At 30.9% G+C, this 17,186-nt stretch overlaps 4 protein-coding genes across 4 annotated transcripts in view; 3 read left to right on the top strand and 1 right to left on the bottom strand.

Moving 5' to 3' along the window:
• Window positions 1-17,186, bottom strand: part of LOC113397240 (probable transaldolase) — a 212,356-nt gene that overhangs the window by 178,052 nt on the left and 17,118 nt on the right. The window lies entirely within an intron of this gene.
• LOC113397602 (uncharacterized) lies at window positions 1,025-3,005 on the top strand. Its single transcript, XM_026636018.2, has one exon. The coding sequence runs from the start codon at window positions 1,062-1,064 to the stop codon at window positions 3,003-3,005; it is 1,944 nt and encodes a 647-aa protein (XP_026491803.2). The 5' UTR covers window positions 1,025-1,061.
• Window positions 11,576-14,602, top strand: LOC113397603 (uncharacterized). The gene is made up of 5 exons (XM_026636019.2): window positions 11,576-11,699; window positions 13,366-13,458; window positions 13,546-13,644; window positions 13,720-13,934; window positions 14,354-14,602. The coding sequence occupies exons 2-5, from the start codon at window positions 13,390-13,392 to the stop codon at window positions 14,583-14,585; spliced, it is 615 nt and encodes a 204-aa protein (XP_026491804.2). The 5' UTR covers window positions 11,576-11,699; window positions 13,366-13,389; the 3' UTR covers window positions 14,586-14,602.
• Window positions 15,159-16,963, top strand: LOC113397312 (solute carrier family 22 member 3-like). Its single transcript, XM_026635605.2, has one exon. It carries the CDS (start codon window positions 15,327-15,329, stop codon window positions 16,938-16,940), a length of 1,614 nt encoding a protein of 537 aa, XP_026491390.2. The 5' UTR covers window positions 15,159-15,326; the 3' UTR covers window positions 16,941-16,963.

Genomic DNA, 17,186 nt, shown 5'->3' with positions numbered 1-17,186 from the left:
AAAATAATAATATAATTTCAATTTTCATTCTGTAAAATTATTAATTTATCAATTTAATGAAATAAGTACTTCATGTTAATTTGGACTATTTTTAGTCGCCTAACATAACATAAACATAATCAGCCTGTAAATTTCCCACTGCTGGGCTAAGGCCTCCTCTCCCGTTGAGGAGAAGGTATGGAGCATATTCCACCACGCTGCTCCAATGCGGGTTGGTGGAATACACATGTGGCAGAATTTCGTTGAAATTAGACACATGCAGGTTTCCTCACGATGTTTTCCTTCACCGCCGAGCACGAGATGAATTATAAACAAATTAAGCACATGTAAATTAAGTGGTGCCTGCCTGGGTTTGAACCCGAAATCATCGGTTAAGATGCACGCGTTCTAACCACTGGGCCATCTCGGCGGTTTAGTCGCCTAGTATTAGTAGTAGTATTTTATACACTATTAACTTCAAGTAAAACTTTATTATGCTTGGCAGCTGTTTAGCCTGAATCTCCCGTTCATCCATGTATATAGTCCTAAGTCATTTATTGGTTATAATTAATTGGTCATTATAATTAATTGGTAATTTGCAACTGTAACGAAATTAGTAATATAAAATACAAGTATAGATGACATAATAAAAATAGAAATAGTTGCCTTCCGAAAGATCCCTTCCTATCTAAATGTATATTTTTATCACCTAATGCATTTAAACCTTGTAGCGTAAAACATTAAAAATAAAAAAACCGTTTGGGTACTCCAAGCATAGTATTTCTGAGTCATAGAAAATATGCCTTTATAGTTGATTGTTCTAGTTGTTGTTGTAGTTATTAGTTATGATTAAATAAAAATAATTAATGCTATAATTGATTGTAATTTGTTATTATAAAGTCAGATAGTTATTTTTACTTCTGGTCGGTAAGAATATAATGGAGTATTATTTGTACCTGGCGGAGGTTTACCGTATATAATGATTCGTTTATTTTTAAATTCCCTTTCATTTTTCCATTTATGACATTCATGTCAAACGAAACAATTTCAGTCAGATTATGTTTTTGAATTAATTTGTATTTATGGAGTATCATAATATTAATAACACACTTTATGATGCTCAGAGGGTGACAAGTACTTACGCTGAAATATTTTTTGATAAAAATAGCCTCTCTGAAATTCATGATGAAGAACCTTCAGAAGAGGAATTGCTTGTTCAAAATGTAGACCAAAAAGACGAATGGAAATCACCCAGCGATCTTCTTGTGGGTATTATAAAATTAATTCCGCCGTTTACGTCAAAGATTACTCGAGGCAAAACACACGAAGGAATATTAGACATTGGTAATGAAGTTTTAGAAAAGGAACGTGCACAATTTCTAAAATTGTTAGAGACATTAGTGCATGACAACGATGCTTCCTGGGAGAACATCTTGGAACATGAAAAACAGGAAGTAGTTAAAAAAGTTAAAACCATTTTTCAAAATATATATAAATACAAGAGTGATATTATGAAACATGAGATAACCATGTTTTACGAATTATCTTTACAAGATTTAGAAAAACACTTACATAGAGAAATACAAACTAAAATACAAACAGCGTACGCGAATATTATATCGGACTTAAATATTGAAATTCAAAATAAGTTGCTGAAAGAAAGAAAAAAGCTTGAAAATATTTTGAAAAAAAGATTTACTATTGAAGTACAAAAATTAAAAAAATACTATTCACTTTTATTGCATAATGAAGTGCATCGAAATAAAATACTAATACTGCAAGCCGTTCAGGAGAGAAATTTTGCCATACAAGCATTTTATAAACAAGTCGAAGCGGAAAGAATTACTAGTACTATGTATATAATGAGCTTAGAGAGAAAAAAATGCAAAATCCGAAAAATACTTCTACAAAATTTACAATCTGATGAAGTTTTAAGTAAAAGTAAAATATTAGAAAAAAAAGCTCAGGTAATAGAAGATTTCAAACGAAAATATGTAGGAATATCAGATATCAATAAACATTGGGAACAAAAAATTAAGAAAATCTTACACTTGTTTTTAAAGTTTATAAGTTTTTCACTTAAAATATTACCGGAACAAACAACTTTTTTATTAGACTTAAAGAAAATGATGATGTTGCAAATTATTGAACTAAAAAGAAATCCAGTAATGTGTACTACAATTTTAAAAAGTGATGATATTGACTCAAACGTATTTCATTTTAAACAACCTGAGCAGGAAATAACTGTATGTGAAAAAAAACCTTTCGTTGTAATTGGTGATTTATCAGATCCTATTCCTAAAGCATACGGCAGTCGAGAGACTTTACCATCTGATGTAGATTTACCATATTTTAGAGTCGGAAGACAATATGTCTACGCTAAGTGTCATGGATATGAAGGTATAAAAAGCTATTTAGAATCACAGAAATGTAAATGTCGTACTCCACGCGAATCATCTCCGCCGAAGAAGTTAAATGAAGTTAAGTTACCATCTAAAACGACCTGCGAATCAATTGATAAAGAGTCTTCTTTAGAGTCATTATTACTAGACGATTTCGCACGTCTTGAAGATTGTCCAGCGAGGAAGTGTACAAACTGGATAAAAACAAATTCATTTCCGAATTTAGCCAACTATTTAGATTACACTAAAGAAAATTACGAAAGAGTTACCACCATTCTGAGTCCAGTTTCTAAAACAGAAATTTCACCTCACTTTATTAACCCTAAAGATATCGCATATAAGGAGCTGCCATTTTCTGCAACCAAAGAGCGTCATCATTCTGTTGGGACTCAATATTCAAGTACGGACGATCTAAGCTTGCCAAAAAATAGTTGTCACTGTGTTAAAAATATTCTTGAACAAGAAATGCAAATAAACTTTAACTGCAATCGTACTGTACAAACATCTAACCAAGAATTAAAAGAAGTACTAGCAAAGCGTAAAAAATCATTAGAACGGTTGATAGATAAAAATCCAAATGTATTAAAAATATTTACTGACGAATGTTTCGATTATAAACAATAATTTTTATTAATTTAATTTAATTTTGTAAAATTTCCTTAATATTTTTTCATTTAATTACATTAAACAGTGTCAGAGTACTATTTTATTTATTGTGTGAAAATCCCCTAATAAAGATTTATTTTTTTCTGTTTTGGAACGTTGCACCATACCTTATGATAGATTTGTGTTTTATGTTTCATTTCTCCCAATGAATGATTTATCAAAGAGTTTTCAACAAATATCCAAGAAAAGATAAAAATAAATCTGTAAAAATAAAAATAAACTCGTACCAAATCCAACGTCCTTGAAAAGGAAATAATGGCATATTAGTTTGTGTGTTTTGCGGTGACCGACTAATACAATACGGTATATACGTCGATTATGTGGTGTTACTATTATTTTAATTTAAAAAAAAACTTTATTATTTTGTTATTCTCAAACATTGTTTCAATGTATCTGTTATTTAAAACAAATTTATAGCGAAAGTAACTTCGTTCTAACCGGACATTACCAGACCCCACGTTTTCTTTTTTTTTTCTTTTTTTAAGTCCACGATAAAAGAAATACGTCAAGTAAATAAATTACAATACCTATAAATTTAACTACAATAACCCAACCCGTAATTAACTTTCCGTATTTCAACGTAGGCATTTTAACCAGGTGAGAATGTAAGCCGGTCCCGGTGATCACAAATTGCTTGCAGTACCTTCGCGGTCTCTCGCTAAACTATATTCATTTGTTCTTGTTTGCCATACTGTATTTGTTAACGCAAGTTCCGGACTAGAATACGGAATGTTTTGCGATAAAACCTTGTTAGCTAAAAACTTACTTGTGATTTTCATCTCGTATACTTATAATTTATTTTATATATTGGAAATTTTGTGATCAGAACGTAACTTCGAGTAATATACATCTTTTGTGTTTTTACGTATCTTCACATATATTTTTATTTAGACTGTCACTGATTAATTCTTCCTATAATACTAGTAATTTTGATGTACTTTTTTTGGATGTTTGAATGGATTGGACCAGGTAGGTAGCATTGCAATCGAGGATTGGATTTTTTTTTTTTTATTTCACTCCGTTCAGAAATCGGGACTAGCTACTAATTGTGTTTTATTTTTGACATAGATACATATTTAGTTGTTTTAAAGACTTTTTCTCTGTTTTAACTTGTCAATAATTTGTAAAACTAAGGATGAGTTACTAACACATTTACGGTACATTAAAAGATTATTACCAACGTACCACGTTTACATAATTCAGCATATACAAAATTCATTTTAAGCGCTGGCACTAGATAATAACCGCCGTAAAAGTTATTATTTTTGCTATATAACTGTATAATAATTGACGAGTGTGTATATTTTTAGCTACAAAGGCGTTCATGTATAATCACCACCAATAAAAGAATCAGAAATCTGTTATACGTATTTTTAATCTAGATATAAAAATCTATACGTTGTTTCAAATTATATCGAAAAATAAGTTTTTAATAATTATTACGATAATCTGAAACTAATTCACAAACTTTGCATGTACTGTACGATCATATAAATTACACCGTTAGCTAAGAATAATGTAGGGACGGGTGTGAGCGGGTATATCGGGCGTTAAGGTAAATTTACACAAGTCGGTAACAACCTAACTTATTAAGTCGTCACACGTCTCGACGCCGTGTTAATGCCAAGACGAGACTTATGACATTCCTCCCGTAGCTTACGATTATGGCGCGAAGATTAGTGACATACTTTGTATAATTTAATTAAACGTTTCGTACTATTTGAGCGAATGCTATAAAGCACATTGTTAATCAAAAACAATGAATGTGTCTCGACACTACCTCGCACGCGATAATTAGAACATCAAATTTACTTTTACAGAGTATTAAGAATATTATAGTTTTAGATACAATACATATTCAATACGTGATATATGATTATTATTACGTGTTTGTATTTGAGTAAATTTCTTAAAGTTCGCTGGTACGCCGGTTTTATTTGTTCTTTTAATATTTTTTAAAGTTGATAACTTAATACATATTATAATGTAATATCTATTCTAAGTTCAGTTTTAATTTTATTTCTTGCCTGATTTTTCTTTCAATATTTTGTTATTTCTTTAGACGATAAAAGGTGTTATTTTGAATATACTTAGTCGTTCATTACTATTCTTAACGTATACAAACGACTTTTACTGTCGTATCGGATAATTGCTTAGAAAAAATAAGGGTAATTGTAACGCATAAAATACACAACAGGGTTTACGTAAAAGTATAGATAGGTACTTATTTTGAAGATGTACGCAAGATATAATAATTATGATATCTTGCGTAGAATTCGGTTAGTTGGGGAAAAATAACAATAATTAACAAGAAATAAAAAAGTTATTTTTTATTTATTACTAATAAAATTATCTATAATTAAATCATTCACCAGTCATAGAGTAGACGGCGCAAATAGAATTAACGGCTAAGTTAACGAGATATCATTAAATTTTATATATTGTCCCAGAATATGTTATTATTTTATAATAATGCGCTATTGTAGTTCTTGGAATTAAGATGAAGAAAAGCGAGTACTTCTAACTGAGCGTTAGCTCATGCAAAATATCAAGAATGGTAAAACTTCTTCTTTTTCCAAAGCGTTACTTTAACTGTCACTTATAATGGTTAATTAATGGTAAGTACCATTTGGGGATATTTGTAAACATTTTATTTGTTATGATTTTAATCAGGTGAAGCATAACTTCAAACATAATATTTTAAAACGATTTGACAATTACCAATTCATCTGAAACCAATAATGTGCTGTGAGCTATATAAATAGATAGTATAATAATAATTTCGTTAATCAAATCAAATAAAATACACTTTATTCGAAAGGGTTCATTTGAGTCGTCATTTTACATTAAATTTAAAGCAACCAACGGCTCAGAATATAGATTCTACCGAGAGGAACCGGCAAGAAACTCACTGTATTTACTCTTTTCTGATAAATAATATATATTATTAAATACAATAATTGAATTATCATTATTAAATGATAATTCAATTATTGTATTTAATAATATATATTATTGTACCTTGTAATATATATTTATTATACCTTGGCACAAATGAATATTAACCATTATTTATATTAATAAATAATGGTTAATATTCATTTGTGCCAAGGTGACAGTGGTGACCACTCACCTATTATCTATTTCACTTATCATCAGTTGCCCTCATTTGTCCGCCCACTTACCATTTTTACCAAAAACTAACATATTTTAATTTCACCAGAAAAAAAAACATATTTACTGTAGTTATTTTATAAAAATTGCCGTTAGTAAAAATTATAAGTAGGATATGGCTCAAATTAAATGTATATGTTACAAAAGATCAAAGGAAAGGAAAATCAAAGACAAAAATAGGTGATTGAGAAGTAAATCCATCTTTTGTTCAATAAGAATTAAACTGTTATGTAATAATTTATTGTGTTGAAAATATAGCCATGTTGCTAAATATAAGCTTAATAGGTAGGTCTATTTGCGCTTCCTAAGCACACATTGGACTGTCATACGTGGTGTGAGAAGGTTAAGGAGAGTGTAGGTCAGCAGAATGTTTTATTTTACAATTAAGATTTTAAAGATCTTCTGGTTTATTAAAATTCTATTTTTTTATTCCTATGATATGAAAACTGAAAGATATATTTAGCAATTTAATATAAATTAATAATAATATCATCATTGTGCAGAAATGTATGTATGTATTTGTGAAAAATGATGATTCTGCTATAATCAAAATTGTGATTAAATATGTCTCGAACCAGATTCTCACCCTTTTTTGTAATACCCAAGATTAGAACCCCGGACCTAACTACTAACCGAACAAGCTATCAACTAAGCCTACGGGGCAGATTTTATTATAAATCTTATATTAATTATTCAAATGTAAAAGCCTCTCTTTTGGTAAGAATCCTTGCGTACTCCAGTCTGAATTGATGCTACAATCTTTATTAACATATCTTACCAAACATTAAAAATTTGCAAACAACTAAAAGTATATTATACTTAAATAAGTAATGCATCCTGACCAAATGCATCGTAAATTTAAATGGAGTTTGACGTCTCAAACTGAATTAGAAACTATTTCAGTAGCAACGTTAAACGACTTATTTGATACTTATTTCATGAAGTTATTCGAGGATTCCGTTACATTTATTTCAATTTTGCTTTTGCTGGACTTTAAGCAGTGTTTTGATAACTTGACGTTTCTCCGTTCCATAATATTGTTTTAAGCGGCACTTCCAGTGAAATCTGACACAATTGCAGTCTGAATAAATTTACCGAGTCTACTTGCGTTTATTTTATCTATGGATGGGTACTTGTAGCACAAGAATATCCCATTATTATAAACATCACATCATTCACACGATATTATCTTTTAAGAACATTAAACACTTGGTTTTGCATGATGAATATGCTCTTAATTAAAGGACTGAACAGATAAATGTCTGGTATTTGTAAATTTACGCAACCTAAATCTATAAAAAAAACATAATCAGCCTGTAAATTTCCCACCGCTGGGCTAAGGCCTCCTCTCCCGTTGAGGAGAAGGTATGGAGCATATTCCACCACGCTGCTCCAATGCGGGTTGGTGGAATACACATGTGGCAGAATTTCGTTGAAATTAGACACATGCAGGTTTCCTCACGATGTTTTCCTTCACCGCCGAGCACGAGATGAATTATAAACAAATTAAGCACATGTAAATTCAGTGGTGCCTGCCTGGGTTTGAACCCGAAATCATCGGTTAAGATGCACGCGTTCTAACCACTGGGCCATCTCGGCCCTAATAAAAACAACCTAAATCTACTGTGAAACAATTTGAATAAAATAAAAGTTATATTTTATTTGAACTTGAAAATTATCTTTACATACAGAAACGAAATAAAATAGTATGCTAAGGTTAAATTCGAGAGAAGTATTTTAATTTTATAAAATTTATAACACTTACTAAAATGCGGCTTATTCAATTTCAATCGTGAATAATGAATTAATAAAAAAAATAGATTAAAAAATAAAACAAAAAAAAAGTAACAAAATATATATACACTGTCTTAAAAAAAGCTGGAGTCACACATTACACATTCATTTATATTCATATATTATCGCTGGATACATCGCCAGCCAATCCGAGTGCAATCGCTACTAAATGCAAATTTTTAGGTTAGAAAAGTTTACAAAGTGTATCCGACGCATCACGATTATTGATCAAACACTCCCCATCTCCAACCAACCCACATTTTGGGATGCTTTGGGCGCATATTTTGTATCGTCGCCTTTATTGTCTTGAAATCCAAGCCGATATATAAAGATTGTACTCATACAAACAAAAGATACTGTTTAGAGACATTCTAAAAAGTATATATTGATTGTATATTAATATATACATAGATATACGAGTATTTTACGAGTTCATATACAAATAAATAATATTATTTATATAGTAAAGCTATGGGCTTTGACTTTTTTTGAGAATAAACAAAAGTCAGTTTTAATGTTAAAAAAGGAGTAAAAAACAATTCAATGAACCCCTTTGTGTAAAGGAAATGCTTTAAATGACACAATTATCCAGTGTTTGCAAATTACTTTACACTTAATGAGTTCACATCAAATATCATATATCAAAGTCATCAAACGATATCAAAATGTTAAAATATAAATTAGTTTTGCCATACACCATAAACCTGGCAAAACAAATACCCGAAACTGACCTTTATATAATATAATATTAGTAGAATCAAAAAAAATTATGAATAAAATACGTATTGTATTATTTTGCAAAGTACAATTTCGCACTGTAAAGCGAAGCATTCCATATATTTTCACGAAATAAAAAACGGAATATGTCCTGCATGTACCGTAACCAACGTTTCCAGGTATTTCCGTACAGTTATTTACAATACGATCGGTTGTGTAGCAACGCCGAATAGATTTACGCGACGTCCGTACTACATATCGACAACAATGTTTTTTCATTGTCATTAAATCTATGTGGCTCTATAAACAAAGCATTGATTGCTTTAATTTAATTAGTCCGGTATTATTACAAATATGAATGGACATAAGAAGTATTATAGTAAAGCAAAAGCTCCACGAGATATCTTGAAAGTGAAACCGTCCAGATTCGAAGGTTCCGAAGTTATTCGTTGTAACAAGAAGTACTGGAGCAATGTATTTAATGCATTATCCGAAACTGATAATGAACCAGTAAGTCAAATGATCATTATTTTGAAAAGAATAAAATTATTTAAAAATTAAATGAACATAATAGTATTTAGTGTGTCAGTTAAGTTAACCTTTTTTTGTTTTAGTTGCAAGAAAAAGACATTAACTTTTTGTCAGAAATTCTACCGAAAGAGCTCTGTGATAATGTTTGTAATATATTGAACATAACTTTAAAATCGAAAAGATTAAAAGAAACAGAAAATATTGAAGGTATTTTTGGATCGTAATTACAAACTGCTTGCATATTTGTTTAACTTTTTCGTCTAGTGTATTAGGCTGCATATCGAAGTCGTAAATAAGAAATACAAATCAGCGGAGAGCTAATGACAAGTTCATCGGTTATACCTTCAAGAATTTCTCAACCCGTACTTTGGAAGTTGGCAGTGTTTACCTTCTTGTGCTTCGGACAGCACTTATAGCCGTTCTTCATAAAGAAAGCATCGCCATCGTCAGTATCATAGAATATTTGGGCACATCGTCACCGCGCTAACTTTTAAACTGTAGGATGTTACTGTGAATCTCTTGACGAAAAAACTCAATACTTCTTTATTGATCCTACCCGGTTCGATCCCAAGACTTCGGTATATGCAGCCTGACAAGTCAGCCATTAGGCTTTTACTACTTTTAAAGAGAATATCAAAATATATTTAAGGCACAATTAAATTCACATGACATATTAATTTATTTTTTGTATATTTTCACAAATAAGTAGTGTTATTTTACTAACTTATTTATAGAGACTAAAACTCGTAGAATAGTAAAAGAATTGCTGTTATCAAGCAGGAAAACTATAACTATAAATAGAGAGTTGGACTCTGATACTGACGTCGAATTTATCTCAAGGTGAGTAATATCATTTTAGATAAGTCACGCGTTTCAATATGAACCTTGAATAAAGTAGCAGCACTAAGATTAGGAAATCTGAAATCAGTTCCATATGTATTTATAATTGTTAGGAAAGCCAATCGGATCACCTCTAGTCAATGGTCACCACCGCTCACAAACATTGGTGCCATAACACGTATTCATAATTCCTTACATCGCCAATGCGCCACCAACCTTAGGTAGTAAACAGTGATAATGATTAAACTGGGTTGAAATTCATGCTTTATAGAAAACATAATAATATTCTGAATTAAACATAGGTGAACATGATTAACATGAAATTAATAAACAAAATTTAACTCATATTCAACTGGAATGCCCAGAACGCTAACAATAATAATTTCCGACTCAATCGAAATTCCTATGAATGTAAATTGATTGCCCATTAATAATTTTTATCTTAAATTTTTTTATTTTTTATTTTTCTTATTTCATTTTTTAATACTACGTTTCTCTTTCAGAGTAATTTTGGATTTTAAAAGCAAAATTTACAGTATTAGAATAATTTGTTTGTTGTTATCAAACTTTGCAAAGAAAAAATGTCGTTTTAATGTTGCTATTATATTAGCATTCGTTGTTAGTAAGACCCTGGGCAAAGGTACAACACAATTTATCTTATCATTTGTATTGCTTTCCTTAAAGCCGATAAAAATCGTACGATATAAATTATCGCCATCTTTCTATTTAACCAATATTTTATTTTATATGAATCAATCTACATTCTAACCATTCTTATTCGGTTTTATAGATAACTTTATTTAATTTAAAAAAATCCTACCTAAAAATCAAATTAAACCTTATTCGGTGAGACTTTTTTTACAATTATTAGAAATCGTTTCTTAGCAAGATTAAATTAATGATCGTAATATAAATTCTAAAAAGAGGAAAGTAATTACTCGTTTGCACCCATCGAATGACATGTAATATATAATTTACAAAACTTATATCCTATATGCATAATTTAAAAATCTATAAACATACAACATAACCAATTTGTAAGTTCGTTAAAGTATAAAAAAAAATTGGCGTGTGTCCGGAACAACCAAACTTGGTATGGTACAATGCTTATTTATTGTTTATTATATATGAAAATTTACCAGAAAATAATAAATAGCTGTTTTAATACATACCAAAATCTTATACTAGTAAATTATCATATATATAATATGTTCTGTTTTATTACTTGTAATGTAAATCAGATAAGGAAATCGTGGTGCTCTGATTTCTTTGTTATTCGATGTGTAATTTAATTAGTGTAGTAGAGTACACTAATTAAATAAATTTATATTAACTATGTCGCTCCAATTAAAATTAAAAATTGACTGTCATCCTTATGTACTAACTTGTCATGTCTTTTTAAGATAATTTAATAAATAATATTAAAATAAAATAAATAATATTTTCAGTGATGAAGAAGAACAAAAGCCGAATATTCATAGAGACTTTTTAAGAAAACCAATCAGGGAGCAAATCACATGGGCTACGCACTATCTTGAACCTGAAAAGGAAGATGAAAAGAGCTTAGTAAAAAAAGCTGACGATCTGACTGACAGAGTACAAATTATATATAATATACATAAACTAATTTTCAATGATTAGATTTTAAGAAAATAATATTATTACTTAAATTTTAAAGCTGTTCCCAACGATTAATGTGAATTTTAGCACACAAGTTTCTCTCGGTGTAAATTTTTTTTTTTTTACATCGTTGGGCTGTCTGTTAGATCAGAAGCCGTAAGAAATTAAACATTCCCTACATCGCCAAAGCGCCACGTACTATTTGAAATACGATGTTATATCTCTTGTGTCTGTAGTAAGGCTGGCTCACTCATCCTTAAAACCAGAACACAACAATACTAACAATAAGTATCGCTGCTTGGCGGTAGAATATATGGTGATACTTACCCAGACGGGTTTGGACAAAAACTTTCAAACATTTAAATAAATACTAGCAAAAATTCTTTGTGCGATTTCGTGTCGAGTGCAATTATTATTTCTATAATTATTTTTTATCTATATACCCATATCAACGAGGAAGTATAATTTTAGTATAGTCTCAATATTATATTATTTAAGATTTATTTCATAAGAATGTAATATTTACGAACTGTGAAATTACCTATATACTATAAATGAACATAGTTATCCGTCTAAACATAGAATTAAATTCTGGGAAGTTCAAAATATTTAGCAACATTTGAATTTCCGAAAATTTAACCGATATCAATAACTTCCAAATTGGAAAAATTTAATCTCTCTGTCTCGCTTTAAATAAACAAATTGCAATTAATAATTCTGTTTCTAAAAGGGTCAAAGTACATTATTGGGTGAAATGAAAATCACATTTTACCATTTGACAAATCATTTAAAATATATAAATTTATTTGAGCTAAAACGGCTTATGCTTTTTCTATCAATATTACGAAAAAAAACATACTTTATAAAAACCGACATCTGTCCATTGTTTTTAATCTGATTACAAAAAATATGGGTTATTAATATTAACTCTTTTAGCCACAAAATTTATAAAGGTGTATCAATTTATCAATTTATATAGGTGTAAAAAATCCTTATGCCCGCAAAAAAGCCTCGCCCGCGTTAATTATACTAAGTTTATAATGCAATCCTGATATCGTATCCAACATGTACTTTGCTTCAATAGTTATATTGTTACGCGTCTAGCTCTCTTTATTTTTAAAAAAGAGATATATTCGAGATAAAACACTAGTTTTTCATGATATACTTTCACAACTTCACTGACCACAAGCAGACACAATAGTAAAACAATAACCATGGCTCATATGTGCCTCTCGGGACAGGGCAATTGTTAAAAATCAAGATCTTCATCAATATCGGTGTAGTCGTTTTTGCGTAGTATTCAAACAGACAATTAATAGTATATATAGATATAAGCACTCATATCCTCAACCATTTTAACCATTAAAACCTAGAAATTCCATTAATGAAAAGCAAGTTTCCTACGAGTAACGATACTTCCTCCTAGATCGCGAAATGAATTGCAAATACAAACCAAGTACGTAAAAAACTCAGAGTAGCTTTCTAGGATACGAACCGAGTCAAAGTTCAGACCTTTAATTATGGTCAATGAATTTAATTTACACAACCATCTTGTGTCTAAAATAAATACATATTATATTATGCTCTAATTACAATAATTAAGTGCAACATGAGTTTAAAACGTTATTTTTAATTTTCCCAGATAACACAAAACTTTTGTGATTATATGAAACAACTAGGAGGTGATCAGCAGTCACAACTTTTTACGCCGAAAGCTATAAAGGAACTGTTTCAGGTACCATAAGTAACCAGTGACATTATCTTCATTACATTATGCTCATTTATTTACATTATAATATTAACTTAAACTATAATATAATAGGTTGAGTTCGACACCCACGTGGCCCGCAGTCTTCAAGTTGTTCCGAAAGAAATGCCCACAGTTGAAGAACGAATCGCAAATGTTACTGAAAATCCAGAGGTTAACTTTACACATTTTATATAAATATAATGTTATTTACGTAGCCGATGGGTAAGGTTAGAAATATAATTTTAGAAATCTAAATTCGCTGCTCTCGATCGTGAGATATCGAAAGACATAAAAGCGGAACGTCGAGCTGATCATCTGCGTGCGTTTAATCGAAGTCTTCCAAATAATAAGCAATGGCGTGCTCCTCGTAACGAAACAAGAGACATGTGGCGATCAGCACGCCATGTACCGAAGGACCTTGTTACTTTGAAAACAGTTTGGGAGGGCATTACTAACCTTAGGTAATATTTACCTCTTCATTGTAATTATTGTTCATTTTAGTTACTATACATTTTTACGAAATATTAACAATGATGTGCTTCAAACAAATTTTAATCTAGTAAGGTTTTAGTGCTGCAGAGCTATTCTGTAAGAAAAAAAACTCAGCGTAAAACGATGAAATTGCAATTGATGTGCAATATCGCATCCGACTTTTATAAATTTATTATTTAAATGATACTCAAGGTAAGACAGACTTAAATATTTGACAAAATACGTAGTGAGTTTTTACAGAATCGCACTGCTCGGCTTATAAAATCTTTCTGATTCTTAAATAGTCTTTTTATTTTTTATATTATAATTAATAAAAAAATATTTATTATATATTAATAGCAATTATTAAGTTGATAATTGGACATAATTTTTAAGAATTTGTTTCTAGAAGTGTCAAAGAATACTGCCGGTGGATGATAGAACACCCCGAGTATCGTAGAGCACCTTACCTGAGAAGTCTCGGTATGTTCGATACCGCGGTTCTTGACGCGAGGTTGACCTTCGAACTTCAACAGCAAAATATGTCGCCGCCTCTCACGTCTCCGACAGACATTCCTGCACCCATCGACCATATCCGCAAACGGCTGTCTGAACTAGCTGAAACCAATGATGACGGATAGCTGAAACGCAAGAACTTCACCCAAAATTTATTAATTTTGTTTTAATAATGAATTCAATTAAATGGAATAGCTTAACAATAATAAAAAAATCACATTTTCAAATTACCATCTAAAATGATATGTATATTATTTCTTAATATACTTTTTGGCGAATAAGTAATGTGGATGAAAAATTAATAAAAGTAATTATTTAAAAAATGTAAAGCTTTTTAAATTTAGAACATATATGTATAAATGATTGCTCTTTGCTCGACTATTTTGGTAACTTAATACTGTTGTATTTGAAAACCACAATTAACTCATCTCAGTTACCCGTAACATAGAGTATGAAGTCCCACAAACAAACTGTATCAATCTGTACAGATTACAACAGTCCTATTATTAACAGATAAACAAGAACTGAACACAAAATGGTTTGCAAATTTATACTATTGTATACTAAACATGTGAATCTTTGACATAATCAATTATTAATTTGAATACAATTGTTTTTCAATGTAAACAAATAATTAAAATTGAAGGAAGAAAACCAATAACTTTGTGTTTCTGACTAGACACTACGATCGTATGACTGAACGTTTGACGTTTCATGAAGATATATTTTAATAACCTACAGTATAAAGATAACGATCGACGAGTTTATATACAGACGTTTAAAGCATGTTCGACTTAGAAACAAGAATTCAATGAGCAAAATTAAACGACTCTAATATTGTAAATCAATTACATTAGAAGTTCATAATGATTCAAAGTGTTAGTGAAAGTGATAATAAAATGGAGTTTGAGACGGTATTAAATAATGAGTTAGGACAGTTTGGAATGTATCAATTGATCAATATATTACTACTAGCAGTGCCGGCCGCCGCTTCAGGTTTTATGGCAGGCGACTATGTGTTTACAGCGGGCAGGTTACCGTATAGATGTGCTGTGCCGTTATGTGACCAGCAACCTCCAGACTATTCACCCGAATGGATATTGAACGCCATTCCAGAGAGATCAACGGGCTTTGAAGATTGTTCTCGTTATGCTAACATATTAAACACTACTACATTACCGAACAATTCTTGTTCGGCTGAGCTTTTTAACAGAAGCATGATTATTCCTTGTGATGAGTATGTGTATGGTAGAACGAACACGGTTGTTTACGACTTCGGTCTGGAATGCCAGGAGTGGCTCAGAGCACTGGCCGGGACGTTAAACAGTCTGGGTGCAATGATCGCTCTACCTTTAGCCGGATTCGTCTCTGACTATTTCGGTCGGCGTATTTCAGTTGTGTTTTTTGCATTCAATGTCGCTTTAGTGGGTTTAGTTAAAGCCTTTTCCGTAAATTATACTATGTATGTTGTTTTACAATTTTTACACACAGCAATAGGAGGAGGACTTTACAGTGCAGCATATATATTAGCAACAGAACTAGTCGGTCCTAAATTTCGTGTTCCAACGAGCGCTACAATGTCATCTATGTTCGCTCTCGGCCAAGCATTGTTAGGAGGGATCGCTGCAGCCGTACCCGAGTGGCGTAAGCTGACATTGACACTATTTATTCCTGTCTTTTCGATACTTTCTTACTATTGGATTGTAACAGAGAGTCACAGGTGGTTACTGAGTAAAAACAAGAATTGCGAGGCCAAGACCGTGTTAGAAAGAGCAGCCCGATTAAATAAAAGAAAAATCTCCGATAATGCGATGACGATTCTCCTTACATCAATTCCAAAATTAAGTAAAGAAAAATCTAATATTAGTAACAAACCCTTATTTATTCGTGTTATAAAATCGCCCGTGATGTTGCGTCGATGTTGTACTACACCTGTATATTGGATGGCAACAACGTTCATTTATTATGGCTTATCAATCAACTCCGTCAGTTTATCTGGAAATATGTATTTGAATTACGTTCTAACAGCTCTTATTGAGATACCTGGTTATTGGACAGCTTTTCTAGTATTGGATAGACTGGGCCGAAAGGTTACTCTATTTAGTGGTTATATTTTGTGTTCAATATGTTGTTTAGCATTTTCTTTTACACCAGACAATATGTTCGTATTATCTTTGATTTTATTTTTAATGGGGAAGTTCAGCACTGGGGTTATTTTTACGTCATTATATCTGTTTACTTCAGAACTCTATCCTACCAGACATCGTCATTCGTTTCTTGGCTTTTCTTCAATGTTAGGCCGAATCGGTTCAGTAGTAGCACCACTAACACCGCCTCTAATGGTGTATTGGTCAGGAATTCCGTCGATGCTGTTTGCAATAATGGCAGCTATAGCTGGATTTTTAATACTAACACAGCCCGAAACACGTGGTTTAAAAGTCCCAGACACATTTGAAGATGCCGAACAAATAGGAAAATAGAATATAAATTAATTTTAAATAAATAATAATATAGTAGTAAATATTGTAACCATTATTCGACGAAAATATATAAAATATTTTCAAATAAAAATCATGTCCTTACAGAAATATTAGTTATTATTTTGCAGTCTAAAACACCTAACTATTCAATATCATAACCTTTGATTTTATTAATGTCTAGATAGATTGTCAAAGCTGAGAATACGTCGACAAAATTGTGGCTAACGGTTGGCCACTATGTACACG

The sequence above is a fragment of the Vanessa tameamea genome, chromosome 3, assembly GCF_037043105.1.
Source record: "Vanessa tameamea isolate UH-Manoa-2023 chromosome 3, ilVanTame1 primary haplotype, whole genome shotgun sequence".
NCBI classification, from domain to species: Eukaryota; Metazoa; Arthropoda; class Insecta; order Lepidoptera; family Nymphalidae; genus Vanessa; species Vanessa tameamea.
Note: the sequence above shows the minus strand (reverse complement) of the source record. Positions and strands in the feature narration are given on the sequence as shown.

What these genes read in the sequence shown, in the direction of transcription:
- LOC113397603 (XM_026636019.2), top strand. Translation starts at nt 13,390, where the DNA reads ATGAAACAACTAGGAGGTGATCAGCAGTCACAACTTTTTACGCCGAAA. An exon ending in ATGTTACTGAAAATCCAGAG is followed by an intron (nt 13,645 to 13,719) that starts GTTAACTTTACA and finishes ATATAATTTTAG; the next exon opens with AAATCTAAATTCGCTGCTCT. An exon ending in GAGGGCATTACTAACCTTAG is followed by an intron (nt 13,935 to 14,353) that starts GTAATATTTACC and finishes ATTTGTTTCTAG; the next exon opens with AAGTGTCAAAGAATACTGCC.
- LOC113397312 (XM_026635605.2), top strand. Translation starts at nt 15,327, where the DNA reads ATGATTCAAAGTGTTAGTGAAAGTGATAATAAAATGGAGTTTGAGACG.
- LOC113397602 (XM_026636018.2), top strand. Translation starts at nt 1,062, where the DNA reads ATGGAGTATCATAATATTAATAACACACTTTATGATGCTCAGAGGGTG.